The sequence below is a fragment of the Mycena indigotica genome, assembly GCF_014461135.1.
Source record: "Mycena indigotica strain 171206Taipei chromosome Unknown Mind.scaff0027, whole genome shotgun sequence".
NCBI lineage: Eukaryota > Fungi > Basidiomycota > Agaricomycetes > Agaricales > Mycenaceae > Mycena > Mycena indigotica.
The window spans coordinates 50,361-67,414 of NW_023503026.1; the positions used below are offsets into that span (position 1 = coordinate 50,361).

At 45.9% G+C, this 17,054-nt stretch overlaps 1 protein-coding gene across 1 annotated transcript; it reads right to left on the minus strand.

Moving 5' to 3' along the window:
* Positions 1–5,146: 5,146 nt before the first annotated feature.
* MIND_01433100 (CxC2 domain-containing protein) lies at positions 5,147–6,102 on the minus strand (the record flags this gene model as incomplete). Its single annotated transcript, XM_037370709.1, has 8 exons — positions 5,147–5,238; positions 5,289–5,368; positions 5,426–5,498; positions 5,548–5,633; positions 5,681–5,815; positions 5,861–5,871; positions 5,934–6,023; positions 6,073–6,102. The coding sequence occupies 8 exons, from the start codon at positions 6,100–6,102 to the stop codon at positions 5,147–5,149; spliced, it is 597 nt and encodes a 198-aa protein (XP_037212875.1).
* Positions 6,103–17,054: the final 10,952 nt, after the last annotated feature.

The following is a 17,054-nucleotide window of genomic DNA, read 5'->3' on the forward strand; positions in this document are numbered from 1 at the left end:
CCCCATGGAGTTGGATCGCACTAGGGCTCGGGGTGCCCCTCGTCGCGCCTGCTTCAGGTGCGGCGACCCAAACCATCTCGCCCGGGATTGCCCCCTCCCGCGGACGTCCGCTCAATGGACATCCTCGACGAGGTGATCCAACAACTCGGTGACGAGATGTTAGCGGAGTTGATCGCCCGCTACTCGGACACAGCTGCGCTGCCGGAGACAGCTGCGGAGTCGATGGCCGGAGAGGATTTTGTCCCCCGCGACGAGTGACTGGTGTGCCCTCGTTCGCGTCCATAAATCGTTTCGCTTGTTTGTATGACGAATCAATTCCTTTGCCCTACAACGAGCCTGAAACGAAAGACACACCCTCCCCTGCCCCCATTTCGACTCCGTCTCCGACTCCGCCCGCGACTCCGGTTGTCGTCCTTCGCCGCCTCACTGCCTGGGAAAAGAAATTGCCCAAGCAGTACACTGTCGCTGCCTCCCCCGGAGTAAACTCCCTCCACCTCCCGTTGGAGCTAGAGTCCACCACCAGTGCGTTGAAGCTCTCCCTTTCTGGGCTTGTTGACTGTGGTGCCACCTCCGACTTCATCGACACGAACTACGTCGCTCGGAATGGCATTCCGGTCCGCACCCTGGCGCAGCCGATTCCGGTCTTCAACGTCGATGGCACTCCGAATGATGCTGGCTCCATCAACCAGATCGCGGACTTGGTCCTACGCTACAAAGGCCATTCCGAGCGCGTTCAACTCGCCGTCACCCATCTCGGTAAACAAGACCTCATCCTGGGGTACTCTTGGCTGCGGAAGCATAACCCAGAGATCGATTGGGAAACCAAGGAGGTCAAGATGACGCGGTGCCCCCCGCGGCTGCTCCACTTGCCGCGAGGAAGAACGCGTTGAACGGACTGAGCTACGGCGACTCCGGCTGCTCCAGAAGCGACTCCGCTCCGGCCCGTTCCCCTCGGTCTGCGCCATGGACCTTTCTGGGTCTGATGACGGAGACGATTCCGTCTCCGGCGACGACTCCGGCCTGCCTGATCTGACGCCGGACTCTGACGACGACGATGACGATGGTCAGCTTGAAGATGGTGACCGCATCTTCTACACCTCGTTCCGTCCCTCGGAGGAGATACGCGCTGGCAGTACTGTCTCGCAGCGCCTGGCTGAAGCCTTCGCCAGGAACTCCGCTCCCCCGCCCTCCGAGATCCCGGACTGGGCTAAAGAGTTCCAGGACGTCTTCAACAAGGAGTCTTTCGACACGCTCCCCGAACGGAGAACCTGGGACCACGCCATCGAACTCGTCCCCGACGCTAAGCCGGCCAACTGCAAGGTGTACCCCATCTCGCCCCTTGAGCAACGCGAGCTCGACGCGTTCATCGAGGAAGGGCTGTCGACGGGCCGGATTCGCCCTCCAAGTCTCCGATGGCGTCTCCGGTCTTCTTCGTCAAGAAGAAGGACGGCGGACTCCGCTTTGTCCAGGACTATCGGGCCCTCAACGCGATGACAGTCAAAAACCGGTACCCCCTTCCGCTGATCAACGACCTCATCAACCGGCTCAAAGGCGCTCGTTACTTCACCAAACTCGACGTTCGTTGGGGCTTCAACAACGTCCGGATCAAAGAAGGTGATGAGTGGAAGGCAGCTTTCCGGACTAACCGAGGCCTGTTCGAGCCCTTGGTGATGTACTCCGGCCTGACAAACTCTCCCGCGACGTTCCAAACGATGATGAATGACATTTTCCAGGACCTCATCCTTTCCGGAGACGTCATGATCTACCTGGACGACATCCTGATCGCCCATTCCGACCTCCGGAAACACCGACAGATCGTCCAGGAGGTCTTGCGCCGACTCTCCGAGCATAAGTTGTACCTCCGAGCGGAGAAGTGCGACTTCGAAAAATCGTCAATCGAATACCTCGGAGTCATCATCTCCCACAACCACGTCGAAATGGACCCCGTCAAGGTCGCAGGCGTCTCCGCCTGGCCGACTCCGGAAAACAAGAAGGATGTTCAGCAGTTCCTTGGGTTCGCTAATTTCTACCGCAGGTTCATTCGCGACTTCTCGGCCCTCGCGCGTCCTCTCTTTGCGCTCACCAAGAAGGACCAGCAATGGACTTGGGGCGACGCGGAGGCCTCCGCGTTCCAAGCGATCAAGGACGCGGTCACCTCGGAACCGGTCCTGGCGATTCCGGACGACGCACGGCCTTTCCGACTCGAGGCGGACAGCTCTGATTATGCGACGGGGCGGTTCTTTCACAATCCGCCCCGGACGGGAAGTGGCACCCTGTAGCATTCTATTCCAAAAGCTTAAATGATGTCCAGCGCAACTACGAAATCCACGACAAGGAGATGCTCGCGATCATCCCGCACTCGAGGAGTATAGACACTTCCTCGAGGGTGCCGCGCATCCCGTCGAGATTTGGACTGACCATAAGAATTTGGAGTACTTCAGGAAGACGCAGCACCTCAACCGGAGACAGGCCCGCTGGTCCCTCTACCTCTCCCGGTTCGACTTCACGCTGCACCACAAGCCCGGTCGCGACATGGGCCGACCTGACGCCCTCTCTCGGAGACCCGACCACGGAATCGATTCCGACAACTCCGACGTCGTCCTTCTGCGGCCCGAACTCTTCCACGTCCCGCGCACTCGAGGGTGTTTCCGTTTCCGGTCCCGGTTCCGAACTTCTTCGCGACATTCGCGATGCCCTCTCCGGTGAGCCTGACCTGGAGGAGCCCGTCGCACTAGCGGCCCGGCAACTCCTAAAGGTCCAAGGTCAAGCTCGAGGCCCCCGCTCCTCACGCTCCGACGAGTGGGCCGTCTCCGGTGGTCTTCTCCACTTCCGTGGGAAGATTGTCGTGCCCAAGGACAAGGACCTCCGGAGGCGCATCATCGAGCTCTGCCATGACACTCGAGTCGCCGGACATGCCGGTCGCTTCAAGACCTTGGAGTTGGTCTCCCGGAACTACTGGTGGCCTCAGATGTCTCGCCATATCGGCCGGTACGTCGCGACCTGCGACTTGTGCTGTCGCACCAAGGCGCTCCGGAGACTGCCCCACGGAGAGCTACACCCGACGGAAACACCCCGGAGCGCTGGCATACCGTCTCCGTCGACTTCATTGTCGAGCTCCCGAGGCCCATGGGTACGACGCGATCATGGTCGTCGTGGACACCCTTGGGAAGCGAGCCCACTTCTCCGAGTGCCATACCACGGTCGACGCAGTAGGAGCAGCCCGCCTCTACTACCGGAATGTCTGGTGACACCATGGGACCCTGGAGAAGTACATCTCCGACTGCGGCTCGCAGTTCATCACGGACTTCACCCAAGAACTTTGGCGTCTAATTGGCATCAAGCCTGCCACGTCCACCACATACCATCCGCAGATGGATGGTCAGACAGAGCGCGTCAACCAGGAGTTGGAGCAGTACCTGCGGATCTTCACTATCAGCAGGACAACTGAGATGAGCTGATTCCGGCCGCAGAGTTCCTACCAACAACAACCACATTCACTCCTCATCTATGTCAGGGGAACTCTCCCCCCTTATTCTGAGCCCCCAGAGACTACTCTAGCTCCAGATTTTTTTTGCTCTGTTATGGGGCAGAAGTGAAGAGCAGAGCATGAGTGACATTTTATATACATTAACTTGAATGTCACTTCTTGTTCTTGTTTAGAGCAGCTCTGCTGGGGCCATATTCTAGTGGGCACCTAATTTATATATGTTGAGTCCTTGTATAGTCTAATATAAAGTCAAAGTTTTTTTTTATTTTCTTAGTAGAAACTGACATAATCAAGCAATATGCAAGTTGATTAGCAAAGGTCCGTATATGGGAATTTGATGGCTGGAGTTGATTGATAAAATCACCCTGTTGATTTTTTGATATCCAAATCATCTTCTTATATTCAGAATTCATTGAGAAATATAATAATTACTACTGCATCTAAAAATGGCAAAAAGTTGGGTTTGAACCCACGGTGCCAACTATTTTGAAATAATAAAGCCGCAGTCTGGGACTCGGACTGTCCCAGACTGCGGCTTATCAGGCCGAGTCCCAGATGGTGGCTTATTGCAGATCCGCAGTGTATGCTCTATATCCTGGTCCTAGAGTATGAACTACAATTGGGTGATTGTTGGCACATGATTTCTTACAAAGATTCAGCTCCGGGTGCGCGAAACCCCGGTGTGCCCTGTATTTGGTGCTTGAGCCATCGAATTCTGAAGAAAGGATTGTGACCAGCGACAATGCCAGTGAGCGAGACTTTACAGAACAAACTCCAAGACGATTCAGAACACAGCAACAAGCTACTCCCTCCCAAATCGTTGACACAAGCAACATTCGAGAGACGGACGGGTCGTTTGGCGGTCTTTGCAGCGGCCATGTCGGTAATCTGGTGGATGATACGGGGACTCGGACGGAAACGAGCAACGATGAATGGAAAAGGTGTGTGCATCAGTATAGTATCCGACTTGAAACTAATGGCCCGACAGATATTTTATGGTACTCCTCAAAAAGCAAGATTACCTCGGCACTAGAGGGTAACCAAGGTATATGGTTAACGTTTTGACTCGGATGGTGGTGTAGTGTCCGCGAATGAGTGTGCGAGTGCTGCCGTGTGTAGATGAGCAGTCGAGACTTGACATGCACTTGCAGTTGCAGACGGGTCAAAGCAGAACAACATTGAGCATCTCGTAAGGCGTGCTTGATCTCCACCAAACCCTCGCGGCAACCACCATTGCCGCGATCCAATCGTGGGATTGCGGAAGGTGAGAAGAGAGGTACGCGTCCGGCCAGTGTCTCTTGCAACATTCTTTGAGCATCCAATGCCCGGAGGAAAGCTTTCGACGCAGTCGCCGAAAACTGACTCTCTCCTGATGTTGCTACTGTCTTCCTCAAATCCACCAATCCACGAATACGCCGCCTAAGCGGAAAAGCGATCAGAAGTGAAACAGACCCGAAGACAAAAACAACACGCACTGGTCAGTTTCAGCGTCCAGCAACGCTGTAATGAACTTGGTCAGGGAAACATCACGAATGGGGACTGCTCCCGCTTTATCCAATTCTGTCTGAACATTTTGCATACGGCGTTTCCCAACAACCTTGATCAAGATGAGCATTAGTCGACCACTCAAAGTCAAACAACGTACCCTCAGACTTTGCGTCAGAGAGATTGGGCACGAAGTTGTCGCCTAAAGTCAATGTCTTGTTCTTGCTTCGCCCACTCTTCCGCTGCCATGTCCAGTAATAACAGCGCTAGCAGATGCCAATGAGTAACAAAACGCGAATTATCAGACGATACTCACCCGGTCCAAGGGTCTTCATCCAGTTCCAAGTCGTCGAGTTGATCCCATCGAGCGCCAGGTCCACAGACGCGTGTGCTTGCCTGCAACCCCACCGATCATGTTCCATTAGCGCTCAATACTTTCGCCGTCCGTCATACCCGAACCGAGAATGTAAAGTAGAGAAAACAGGATTTGGCACTGGATCAAGTGACCTTTGATGTGCATTTTGCCCTTTGAGGCAATTTGGCCAAGCGTTCAATCAGATATTTCATCCACGGACAGACGATGTCGTAGGAGATTAACTTGGGGAGTCTGGAGTTCAAGCGGCGCATGAAGGAAGCGAAGATGCAGTCCAGGTTGCTGTAGCTGACGAAGTATGAGAGCGCGACTCACTTTCTTGTAAGACGACTTACCGCTCGCCCGCTTGCAAATCACCTACACCATTAGGAAGCACGAATTCGTCCCTTGCGCAAACCCCCATACCAACACCAGTAACACTATAGCCTCGGGAGAACTTGGAATTTGCACGGTCCAGAGCCGCAAGACCGCTGCAAGTGCAATCAGTCGAAGATATTTTGTCGGAAACGAAACACGTTACCTCCTGCTTGTCCGTCACCGTCAACAGATATTCGCGATAGGGATGTCATTCGATCATGTGCCGCCAACCCGTTCCAAGACCAGGGTCTCGAAGCTCGTTTGGTCGTTGAGGCGGAAGCAGGCATTCATGGCAATGAACATGATATGATGCACAAGCATCTGAACGAAGATCAGATTATCATTGCCGGAAGAAATGCAACCAGCTTACTGGTCTCCTGGAGGAGCATCTTCCCATCATTCGGATAGGTGGACCTGGCCGCGGACAAGCGGGACATTTGAGGGCGAGCTCGCCCGGCCCAGTTCCCATCACGCCTCAGGTGTCGATACTGGCGAGAAATTCGCAAAAAGATGGAGTGACGGTCCGGTGGATTGATCCCCAAGCCATCGGTTAGCGACTCCAATGTCGAGTAATAGTCGTAGGCCGTCATTTTTGCACGCAAATACAGATAATGAAATCTGTCAAGACAAGAGAATGTGGCGCACGTTCGCGGCGAGAAGGTCGTTGCAGGATAATAGCCGGCTTTCAAGAGTTGTCGATCGCAACGTCGCGAATGCCATTGTCGGCAATTATAATTATGACCAAGTCGGGACGGCCAGTTCGGGGAAGAGGACATGTCTGTCCAAGCAAGTGGCCAAATTGGATTCGAAGGGCCCAATCGCGTGAGCTGGTTCTTACGGAGTAGACACCAGTCTATTTCTAGCATCGGAAGATCAGCAAAGATCGAGCGCGATAGGAATTTTTACCTCAATAAAATGGGTTGGGTTGGTTTCATGCTTTCGAACACAGCACTCAGCGCAAACCATGCCGTGGCAGGTCTCGCAATTGAATGAGAAGCACACAGGTCAGACTGCCTGCCACGTCCATTTCTCCATAACATAGCTTGAAGGTACTTGTCTCAAAAGCTTTCGGCCCAGGCTTGCATAGCTTTATCCTGTCATATGTTGAGCTGCGGTAAAGCAAAGAGCATGCTTACAGCTGGCTGACTTTGGCGAACACCGGCAGGGTTGCTTAAAGGTTCAGCTTCAGAGCCAATCTCGTATCTCTCCGGCTTGTCCCCGGGCAAAAGAAGGGAGGCTCCTAACACGCTAGATGGCTGGGGCGGGCGCGTTTGACAGGAGAGGAAAGTGGAACCAGGACAGTTTCGGCACGACACGTCGATTGTCGCTGGTAACGATGGATCGTGGTGGCAAGGGAAGCATCAGCCGGGGCTCCAACAAGGTCTTCGATTGGCCAAGTATGGTGATGCACAAAAGTCGGGGTACTGCAGCCCGGCGTTTTCGAGAGAGAGAGACGAGGAGGAGATTGCTATTTGGCAATGGGCAAGTCTGAGGAATGAGCGCACGTGCCCTGATTACGAGTACCTGAGTAATCGTCTATGACTAATTTCGTCCGCTGATTTATTATAATCTTAATACAATATGGTTTAATACTATACAAGATACTGACAAGACACTTATAAGTTTCTTATAGGAAGCTTAGAATTTGTAATAGTCTCATAAGGCTATAATAAGATGTTTCAATAGTATATAAGATACTGACAAGACACTTATAAGTCCTTTATTTACTGGAGACAGAGATGTCTCTGGAGGCTAAAAGGGAGGTTCTGTAAGGGCAACCCCGGAGGCCTGAGATCAAGGTCCTAGCAGGGGAGGATCCAAAGCGTGAATATTGGTAAGCAAATACGAATAAAGCTGACCTAGCAGGGGAGGATCCAAAGAGAAGAAACTCTGAGGGTCCGCCTGCTAGGTAGCTGACTATATACTGCTTGTCCGTAGCTGCCGCCGTTGGGCACAGAAGGCTTGGGCGGCGTAGCAGGCAAGGTCCCCGGGCAACCGTTGGGAGGGCGTTGACGGATCATTAACGCATCGGTGATTGTGCGGGCGAGATGGGGGGCCGGACCGGAGTCGGAACCAGAATCAGACCGGAATCGGACACGTCTCCGAGGGGCCGAAAGGGGACTTCCCCTGACAGGTTCTCCTAACATCACCCTCCCCTTTGAATGTGGTGTCTCAATGCATAGACTAGTGAAGGGTGCAGAAGTTGTGCACTGGTAGACAGTGGCTGCAGGTCCTCTCAGACTCACATTTACCAAAAAGATGCACAGCCAGAGTTGAATGACTGGCCAGACTGAATCAGGCAATCCTTCAGGGGCCTGATGCATTGTCAATTTAGCAGCAGATTGTATACTCTATAGAATTGGTTGGCCCTAGCCCAGTGGGGTTTGTTGTGCTCATTGTATTTTGGAACTTGGTTCCTATTAACGTCACATGTTATGAACACAAGCACAAGTGTGACAGTGCTAAATTGATTACAAAGACATTTGGTCACTGTTATAATATGTTTTGTTTTGATAGTATATAAGATACAGACAAGACACTTATAAGCTCTTTATGAGCAGCTTTATAATATGTTTTAATAGTTTTATAAGGCTCCTTTGATATCTTTTAATAGTCTTATAAGGCTCTTTTAATATCTTTTAATAGTCTTATAAGGCTCTTATAATATCTTTTAATAATCTTATTATAAGCTTAATCTAATATGGTTTAATACTATATAAGATACTGACAAGACACTTATAAGTTTCTTATAGGAAGCTTAGAAGTTTGTAATAAAGCCTATGATAAGATATTTCAATAGTATATAAGATATTGACAAGACACTGATAAGTCCTTTATTTACTAGAGACCGAGAGGCTAAAAGAGAGGTTCTCCTGACATCACCCACCCCTTTGAAACCAGAAGAGTATTACATCAAAGGTGGTAGAGGCAATGTGCTGTGGCTTACCTGCATACTTCCTATCAAACTCTCTGACCTCATCCAGGGCAAAGATATGGTCAAAGTATCACCTGCAAGTGTAAGAATCAGTCTAGGCTCTAGGAGTAGCTTGAATAAGGGTAGCATAAAACTCTAGAAAGAATTTTTTCAGCTAACAAAGACTTTAGAAATGCGTCATTCAAGTTAATACATTAAACTGATAGATATAATGTTGAAAATACTATATATACTATTATACAGTAATGCTAACTCCTTTTCTTCTGGCCAATAACCTGGCATGTAGTGGAAAAGGCCTGTATTCTAATTGGGATCAAAATGATATAGCTTGACATAGTGATCAAACCTACTAATGGTCATAAAAACTCACTCCACATTAATCATATATATTAAAGATGACAATCCCCATCAAAATTAAGGTAATTTTAAGACAGAAAATAATTAAATGAATAATAATATAATAGTGATTATATAACTAAAACATAGGGACTAGAAATACTTAGATTTCTAGACTACCACTATTCTAGCTATTCCTAAAGCTTTTTAAGCTAAATATTATCACTATGGCCCAAAGTGTACTTATTAATTGTATGACATGTCATAGCCTTTCTACCTGACAAAGTAATTAAGCTGTTTATACCTGACTCTGGCATCCAAGATCTCCTCTACTTCTCTTTTCAGGGCTCTATTCTCAATAAACTGCAAGCTGCAGTCAGAGACATACTTCTCTAAGGTCTTATAGTGCCTTCAGGAATTCCAGTAGTAGATCAATCGGAGTATGTGGGTAGATTTATACACCTCATTTGCCAACTTGCATATATTTGATCTATAATCAACTAGCAGATTACAGCTGTATTGCTAATATGATGTGCAGTACTATTCATTATTAGAACGGGGAATAACAAGATTTTTCATGCATATAATATGGTGTGAAAAGTGTAATCCTATAGGGGGACCCTTCTCATGCCATGTTGTGGAGGCATTTAAGTGTCTTGATCCGGCAGTACAAGTCACACACATACGTACCGGGTAATATAGCGGGACATCTGGGTTACCAGTAGTTCTGAAAGACCAACTCTAAAGCTATATTAGAATGAATGCAGTTTTTAATCTCAACAATATATACTGAGAAATGGTACCTTACCTGTGCGAGCAATAAGGTGCTTTAACCAATACAGATGTAGACAATAATAATAATAATACAATTTAGGATGATCACCTACCTTTGAAGTTTCATTTCCAGATGACTGTTTAGCTGAGCAAGAGTTCAAGCAGGGAAAAGAAGAGATGAGCAAAGAAGGCTCACAGCAGAAGGTTTAGTACATTGATTTTAGAATGAATGATTACTGTAACAAGACACATATCTGTGTACAACATGCCGGTCTAAGTATTAAAAGTGGTATTAGAATGGTTTTTGATCTCAACAATGCATATAGAAAAATAGTATGTTACCTGTGTCAGTTGTGAGGTGCCTAATCTGAAACTTAAGATGTACCTGTCCTCCTAAGTATTGAAAGTAGCATTAGAATGGAATGCAGTCTTTAATCCCAACAATCCATATAGAAAAATGGTATCTTACCTGTGCCAGTCATAAGGTGCTTTACCCGAACCTGATTTCTATATGGACTGATAAAGTGATAATACAACTTAAGATGTACCCTTACCTGTGTTGGTTATAAGGTGCTTTACTCGTGAGGTGCTTTACTTTACCTGAGTGATAATACAACTTAAGATGTACTCTGACCTGTGTTGGTCGTAAGGTGCTTTACTCGTGAGAATACAACTTAAGATATACCCTTACCTATGTTAGTTATAAGGTGCTTTACTCGTGAGAATACAACTTAAGATGTACCCTTACCTGTATTAGTTATAAGATGCTTTACTTGTGTGGTGCCTCACTTTACCTGAGTGATAAGACAATGTAAGGTGCTTTGCTCGTCGTGTGGTGCCTCACTTTACCTGACTGATAAGACAACTTAAGATGTACCCTTACCTGTGTTAGTCGTAAGGTGCTTTGCTAAGACAACTTAAGATGTACCCTTACCTGTGTTGGTTGTGAGGTGCTTTGCTCATCGTGAGATGCTTTACTTTACCTGAGTAATAAGACAACTTAAGATGTACCCTTACCTGTGTTAGTTGTGAGGTGCTTTGCTCGTCATGTGGTGCTTTACTTTACCTGAGTAATAAGACAACTTAAGATGTACCCTTACCTGTGTTAGTCGTAAGGTGCTTTGCTCGTCGTGAGATGCTTTACTTTACCTAAGTAATAAGACAACTTAAGATGTACCCTTACCTGTGTTGGTCGTGATGTGCTTTGCTCATCGTGAGATGCTTTACTTTACCTAAGTAATAGGACAACTTAAGATGTACCCTTACCTGTGTTGGTCGTAAGGTGCTTTGCTCGTCGTGAGATGCTTTACTTTACCTGAGTAATAAGACAACTTAAAATGTACCCTTACCTGTGTTAGTTGTGAGGTGCTTTGCTCATCATGAGATGCTTTACTTTACCTGAGTAATAAGACAACTTAAGATGTACCCTTACCTGTGTTAGTTGTGAGGTGCTTTGCTCGTCATGTGGTGCTTTACTTTACCTGAGTAATAAGACAACTTAAGATGTACCCTTACCTGTGTTGGTCGTAAGGTGCTTTGCTCGTCGTGTGGTGCCTCACTTCAAAGATGTATCCTTACCTGTGTTGGTTGTGCTCGTCGTGAGATGCTTTACTTTATCTGAGTAATAAGACAACTTAAGATGTACCCTTACCTGTGTTAGTTGCTTTGCTCATCATGAGATGCTTTACTTTACCTGAGTAATAAGACAACTTAAGATGTACCCTTACCTGTGTTAGTTGTGAGGTGCTTTGCTCATCATGAGATGCTTTACTTTACCTGAGTAATAAGACAACTTAAGATGTACCCTTACCTGTGTTAGTTGTGAGGTGCTTTGCTCATCGTGAGATGCTTTACTTTACCTGAGTAATAAGACAACTTAAGATGTACCCTTACCTGTGTTGGTCGTAAGGTGCTTTGCTCGTCGTGTGGTGCCTCACTTCAAAGATGTATCCTTACCTGTGTTGGTTGTGCTCGTCGTGAGATGCTTTACTTTATCTGAGTAATAAGACAACTTAAGATGTACCCTTACCTGTGTTAGTTGCTTTGCTCATCATGAGATGCTAGACAACTTAAGATGTACCCTTACCTGTGTTGGTCGTAAGGTGCTTTGCTCGTCGTGTGGTGCCTCACTTCAAAGATGTATCCTTACCTGTGTTGGTTGTGCTCGTCGTGAGATGCTTTACTTTATCTGAGTAATAAGACAACTTAAGATGTACCCTTACCTGTGTTAGTTGCTTTGCTCATCATGAGATGCTTTACTTTACCTGAGTAATAAGACAACTTAAGATGTACCCTTACCTGTGTTGGTCGTAAGGTGCTTTGCTCGTCGTGTGGTGCCTCACTTCAAAGATGTATCCTTACCTGTGTTGGTTGTGCTCGTCGTGAGATGCTTTACTTTATCTGAGTAATAAGACAACTTAAGATGTACCCTTACCTGTGTTAGTTGCTTTGCTCATCATGAGATGCTTTACTTTACCTGAGTAATAAGACAACTTAAGATGTACCCTTACCTGTGTTAGTTGTGAGGTGCTTTGCTCATCATGAGATGCTTTACTTTACCTGAGTAATAAGACAACTTAAAATGTACCCTTACCTGTGTTAGTCGTAAGGTGCTTTGCTCGTCGTGTGGTGCCTCACTTTAAAGATGTACCCTTACCTGTATTAGTTGTGAGGTGCTTTGCTGTGTGTGGTGCTTTACTTTTATGGGCAATATACTGTAACATTAATAAACAACAAGTTTGAAATAAAAACTTGGGTAATTTCAAGAAAACTTCAAAATTTTATTAAACAAGTAATTGGCACTTGTGGGCAACTTAGTATTCTGACAAGACACCTTCCATCTGGAACAACTTGGGCTAGGGACAACTCGGCACAGACAAGGTACAACTCTGATTCTGGAACAAGCCAACTTTAAATAATCAAAGTACAAGTTTGAAAATACAAGATGCAGCTTCATTCGGGCAGGTACAACTTAGTTTCACAGGCTGCGCAAATGCTGACTAATGATGCCACATGTGATGCCATGTGGTGACCATCCTGACACAATTTGACTTGCGTATTGCCAATACATCTTAAATTTATTTTGGTATGAAAAACAGAAATATATGTAATTTGGCAGTGTTTCCTCATAATTGAGAAGGAATGAAGTGCTGGTATTTTTCTCAATAACCTCTATGAGATTTTGACTTAGAAGCAGAGGATGTAAGGGCAACCCTGGAGACTCCGAGGAAAGCCTAGCAGGGAGGATCCAAAGCGTGAATAGAAGCTACGGAAATACACGGAGGGACCGACCTAGCAGGGGAGGATCCAAAGAGAAGAAACTCTAAGTGTCCGCCTGCTAGGGTGCCAACTATATACTGGTCGTCCGTAACTGCCGACGAGAGCGCAGAAGGCCTGAGCAGTGTCGCAAGCTCTGTCCCAAGGTGATCGTTGGGAGGGTCTTGACGGATCGGTGATTGTGCGGGCGAAGGAGGCTGTGGACGATGGTCGGGGTGGGTCGGAGCGTCCGAGGGGGCGCCGGTCGGATGCGCCTCGGATGCGTTCGGAGGGTCCGAAGGAGGCCAGCGGGGGGTTCCCCTGACAGAGGATGGAAACCATGTCAGGCTGTTCTATTAGCCACTTCATTCTACCAGAACCTGTGAAGCCCTATGTAGATCAATCTCTCTCCCAGTATATATCTTATCAAAAATCAGTTTTGCCTGATACTTATTCAGTAAGCAATTACTAATTTGTCTTTTGGTCCAACTTGACTGAGAGAAATGAGTTGTTGTCCTTGAACTGAAAATTGACTAAAAATAGTTGTCTTAGGTCAAGGAAAAGTTGTACCCACCTGCCAGAAAAGTTACCCTTGCCTTAAATCGGTCACTTTCTAAGTTGTCTAATAGTTTGCCAAGTTGTTCTCAACCTAAGTTGTCCCATACAAAAGTTGTCCTGATGTGGTATAAAGTTGTCTTGATATAAGTGCCACTTGTCATCAAAAAAAAGTTGTCAATAATTGAAGTTGTCTCAAAATTATGCATGTCATTTTCCTAAAGATGTTGTTTATTAATGTTACAGTATATTGCCCATATACTTTACCTGAGTAATAAGACAACTTAAGATGTACCCTTACCTGTGTTAGTCGTAAGGTGCTTTGCTCGTCGTGTGGTGCCTCACTTTAAAGATATACCCTTACCTGTGTTGGTTGTGCTCATCGTGAGATGCTTTACTTTACCTGAGTAATAAGACAACTTAAGATGTACCCTTACCTGTGTTAGTCGTAAGGTGCTTTGCTAAGACAACTTAAGATGTACCCTTACCTGTGTTGGTCGTGAGGTGCTTTGCTCATCGTGAGATGCTTTACTTTACCTGAGTAATAAGACAACTTAAGATGTACCCTTACCTGTGTTAGTTGTGAGGTGCTTTGCCTGTGTTGGTCGTGAGGTGCTTTGCTCATCGTGAGATGCTTTACTTTACCTGAGTAATAAGACAACTTAAGATGTACCCTTACCTGTGTTGGTCGTAAGGTGCTTTGCTCGTCGTGAGATGCTTTACTTTACCTGAGTAATAAGACAACTTAAGATGTACCCTTACCTGTGTTTGAGGTGCTTTGCCTGTGTTGGTGTGTGAGGTGCTTTGCTCATCGTGAGATGCTTTACTTTACCTGAGTAATAAGACAACTTAAGATATACCCTTACCTGTGTTGGTCGTAAGGTGCTTTGCTCATCGTGAGATGCTTTACTTTACCTGAGTAATAAGACAACTTAAGATGTACCCTTACCTGTGTTAGTTGTGAGGTGAAGGTGCTTTGCTCATCGTGAGATGCTTTACTTTACCTGAGTAATAAGACAACTTAAGATGTACCCTTACCTGTGTTAGTTGTGAGGTGCTTTGCCTGTGTTGGTCGTGAGGTGCTTTGCTCATCGTGAGATGCTTTACTTTACCTGAGTAATAAGACAACTTAAGATGTACCCTTACCTGTGTTGGTCGTAAGGTGCTTTGCTCATCGTGAGATGCTTTACTTTACCTGAGTAATAAGACAACTTAAGATGTACCCTTACCTGTGTTTGAGGTGCTTTGCCTGTGTTGGTCGTGAGGTGCTTTGCTCATCGTGAGATGCTTTACTTTACCTGAGTAATAAGACAACTTAAGATGTACCCTTACCTGTGTTGGTCGTAAGGTGCTTTGCTCATCGTGAGATGCTTTACTTTACCTGAGTAATAAGACAACTTAAGATGTACCCTTACCTGTGTTAGTTGTGAGGTGCTTTGCCTGTGTTGGTCGTGAGGTGCTTTGCTCATCGTGAGATGCTTTACTTTACCTGAGTAATAAGACAACTTAAGATGTACCCTTACCTGTGTTGGTCGTAAGGTGCTTTGCTCGTCGTGAGATGCTTTACTTTACCTGAGTAATAAGACAACTTAAGATGTACCCTTACCTGTGTTGGTCGTAAGGTGCTTTGCTCATCGTGAGATGCTTTACTTTACCTGAGTAATAAGACAACTTAAGATGTACCCTTACCTGTGTTGGTCGTAAGGTGCTTTGCTCGTCGTGAGATGCTTTACTTTACCTGAGTAATAAGACAACTTAAGATGTACCCTTACCTGTGTTGGTCGTAAGGTGCTTTGCTCATCGTGAGATGCTTTACTTTACCTGAGTAATAAGACAACTTAAGATGTACCCTTACCTGTGTTGGTTGTAAGCACCTTACCTATGTTAGTTATAAGCACCTGTTAATCCCAATTATCTCTTCTAATTAGAATGGACCACCCATGCGGGTGACCATTCTAATTAGAAGAGATGATATAAAAAGCCCTATGCTGCAATAAAGGGGGCTATAAAACTGCAATATCTCTGGGACCCCAGGCTCTAAGTCATTTCATGTGTTATCGCACAAGGTCAGTGTGACATTTGTGACATTTGTGACTGGCGTGATACTATTAATAACACCTGTGTAGCCTGGTACCCACTATGAACTGCCAGGTTTACTGAGACAATAAGATGTGACACTGGTATGTATTCACATTACAAAGAAGCTATCATATAAGCATACTCTGGTATGAATAATAATAATATCAAACCTCCAGGACACAACACTTATGATATATGTGACGTAGTGTGACACATTTCCCAAAAGGGAAATTTTCACCGTTTGACTGTATGATCATCGAGGATGTCACAGATCGTCACAAACCCAAGTTGTATATTTTGACTATACAAACAACTTTCATTAAGTGACCTATACTTACAGCTGAATAATTGTGCTAGCACTGGCTAATTAATAGCTGATCTATATCTAATCCAGTGATATCTCACTGAGTAGATGACTTTTATAGGAAATTGAAGCAATACCAGGGGTGCCTAAATGATAAGATTAATATCCTGGACAATCAAATGTTATTAGTATAGCTATATCGTCTCATGATGATTCATCACCTATATTGATACTGCAATATCTCTACCAATCCTGCATCAAGTCAGATGATTCTTGTACTGGTAGGTAGGTCATAACCTAGTGCTCATATGCTCTGATTTAATCATCGTCCTATATCTTGAGACTATGATATTACACTGTGTTTCTCTAGTTTTTCATATTTCAAATTTGATCAGACTTAATGATCACTTGATATCTCACTGGAAAATCCACGAATAAGCCTAGTGCAAGTTGTGCTCTGTTCCAAATAAATGGCCATCGAAGATATAGGAGCTCCTTATGATTTTACATATTATATTTACCTCCATATATGACATATATCCTAACACACCAATCTTCCAATAACTGAATTAGAAGTGAGGGATCCCCAATGGTATAAGGGTAGGAAGCATGAGAAGGGTCCCCCTATAGGATTACACTTTTCACACCATATTATATGCATGAAAAATCTTGTTATTCCCCGTTCTAATAATGAATAGTACTGCACATCATATTAGCAATACAGCTGTAATCTGCTAGTTGATTATAGATCAAATATATGCAAGTTGGCAAATGAGGTGTATAAATCTACCCACATACTCCGATTGATCTACTACTGGAATTCCTGAAGGCACTATAAGACCTTAGAGAAGTATGTCTCTGACTGCAGCTTGCAGTTTATTGAGAATAGAGCCCTGAAAAGAGAAGTAGAGGAGATCTTGGATGCCAGAGTCAGGTATAAACAGCTTAATTACTTTGTCAGGTAGAAAGGCTATGACATGTCATACAATTAATAAGTACACTTTGGGCCATAGTGATAATATTTAGCTTAAAAAGCTTTAGGAATAGCTAGAATAGTGGTAGTCTAGAAATCTAAGTATTTCTAGTCCCTATGTTTTAGTTATATAATCACTAT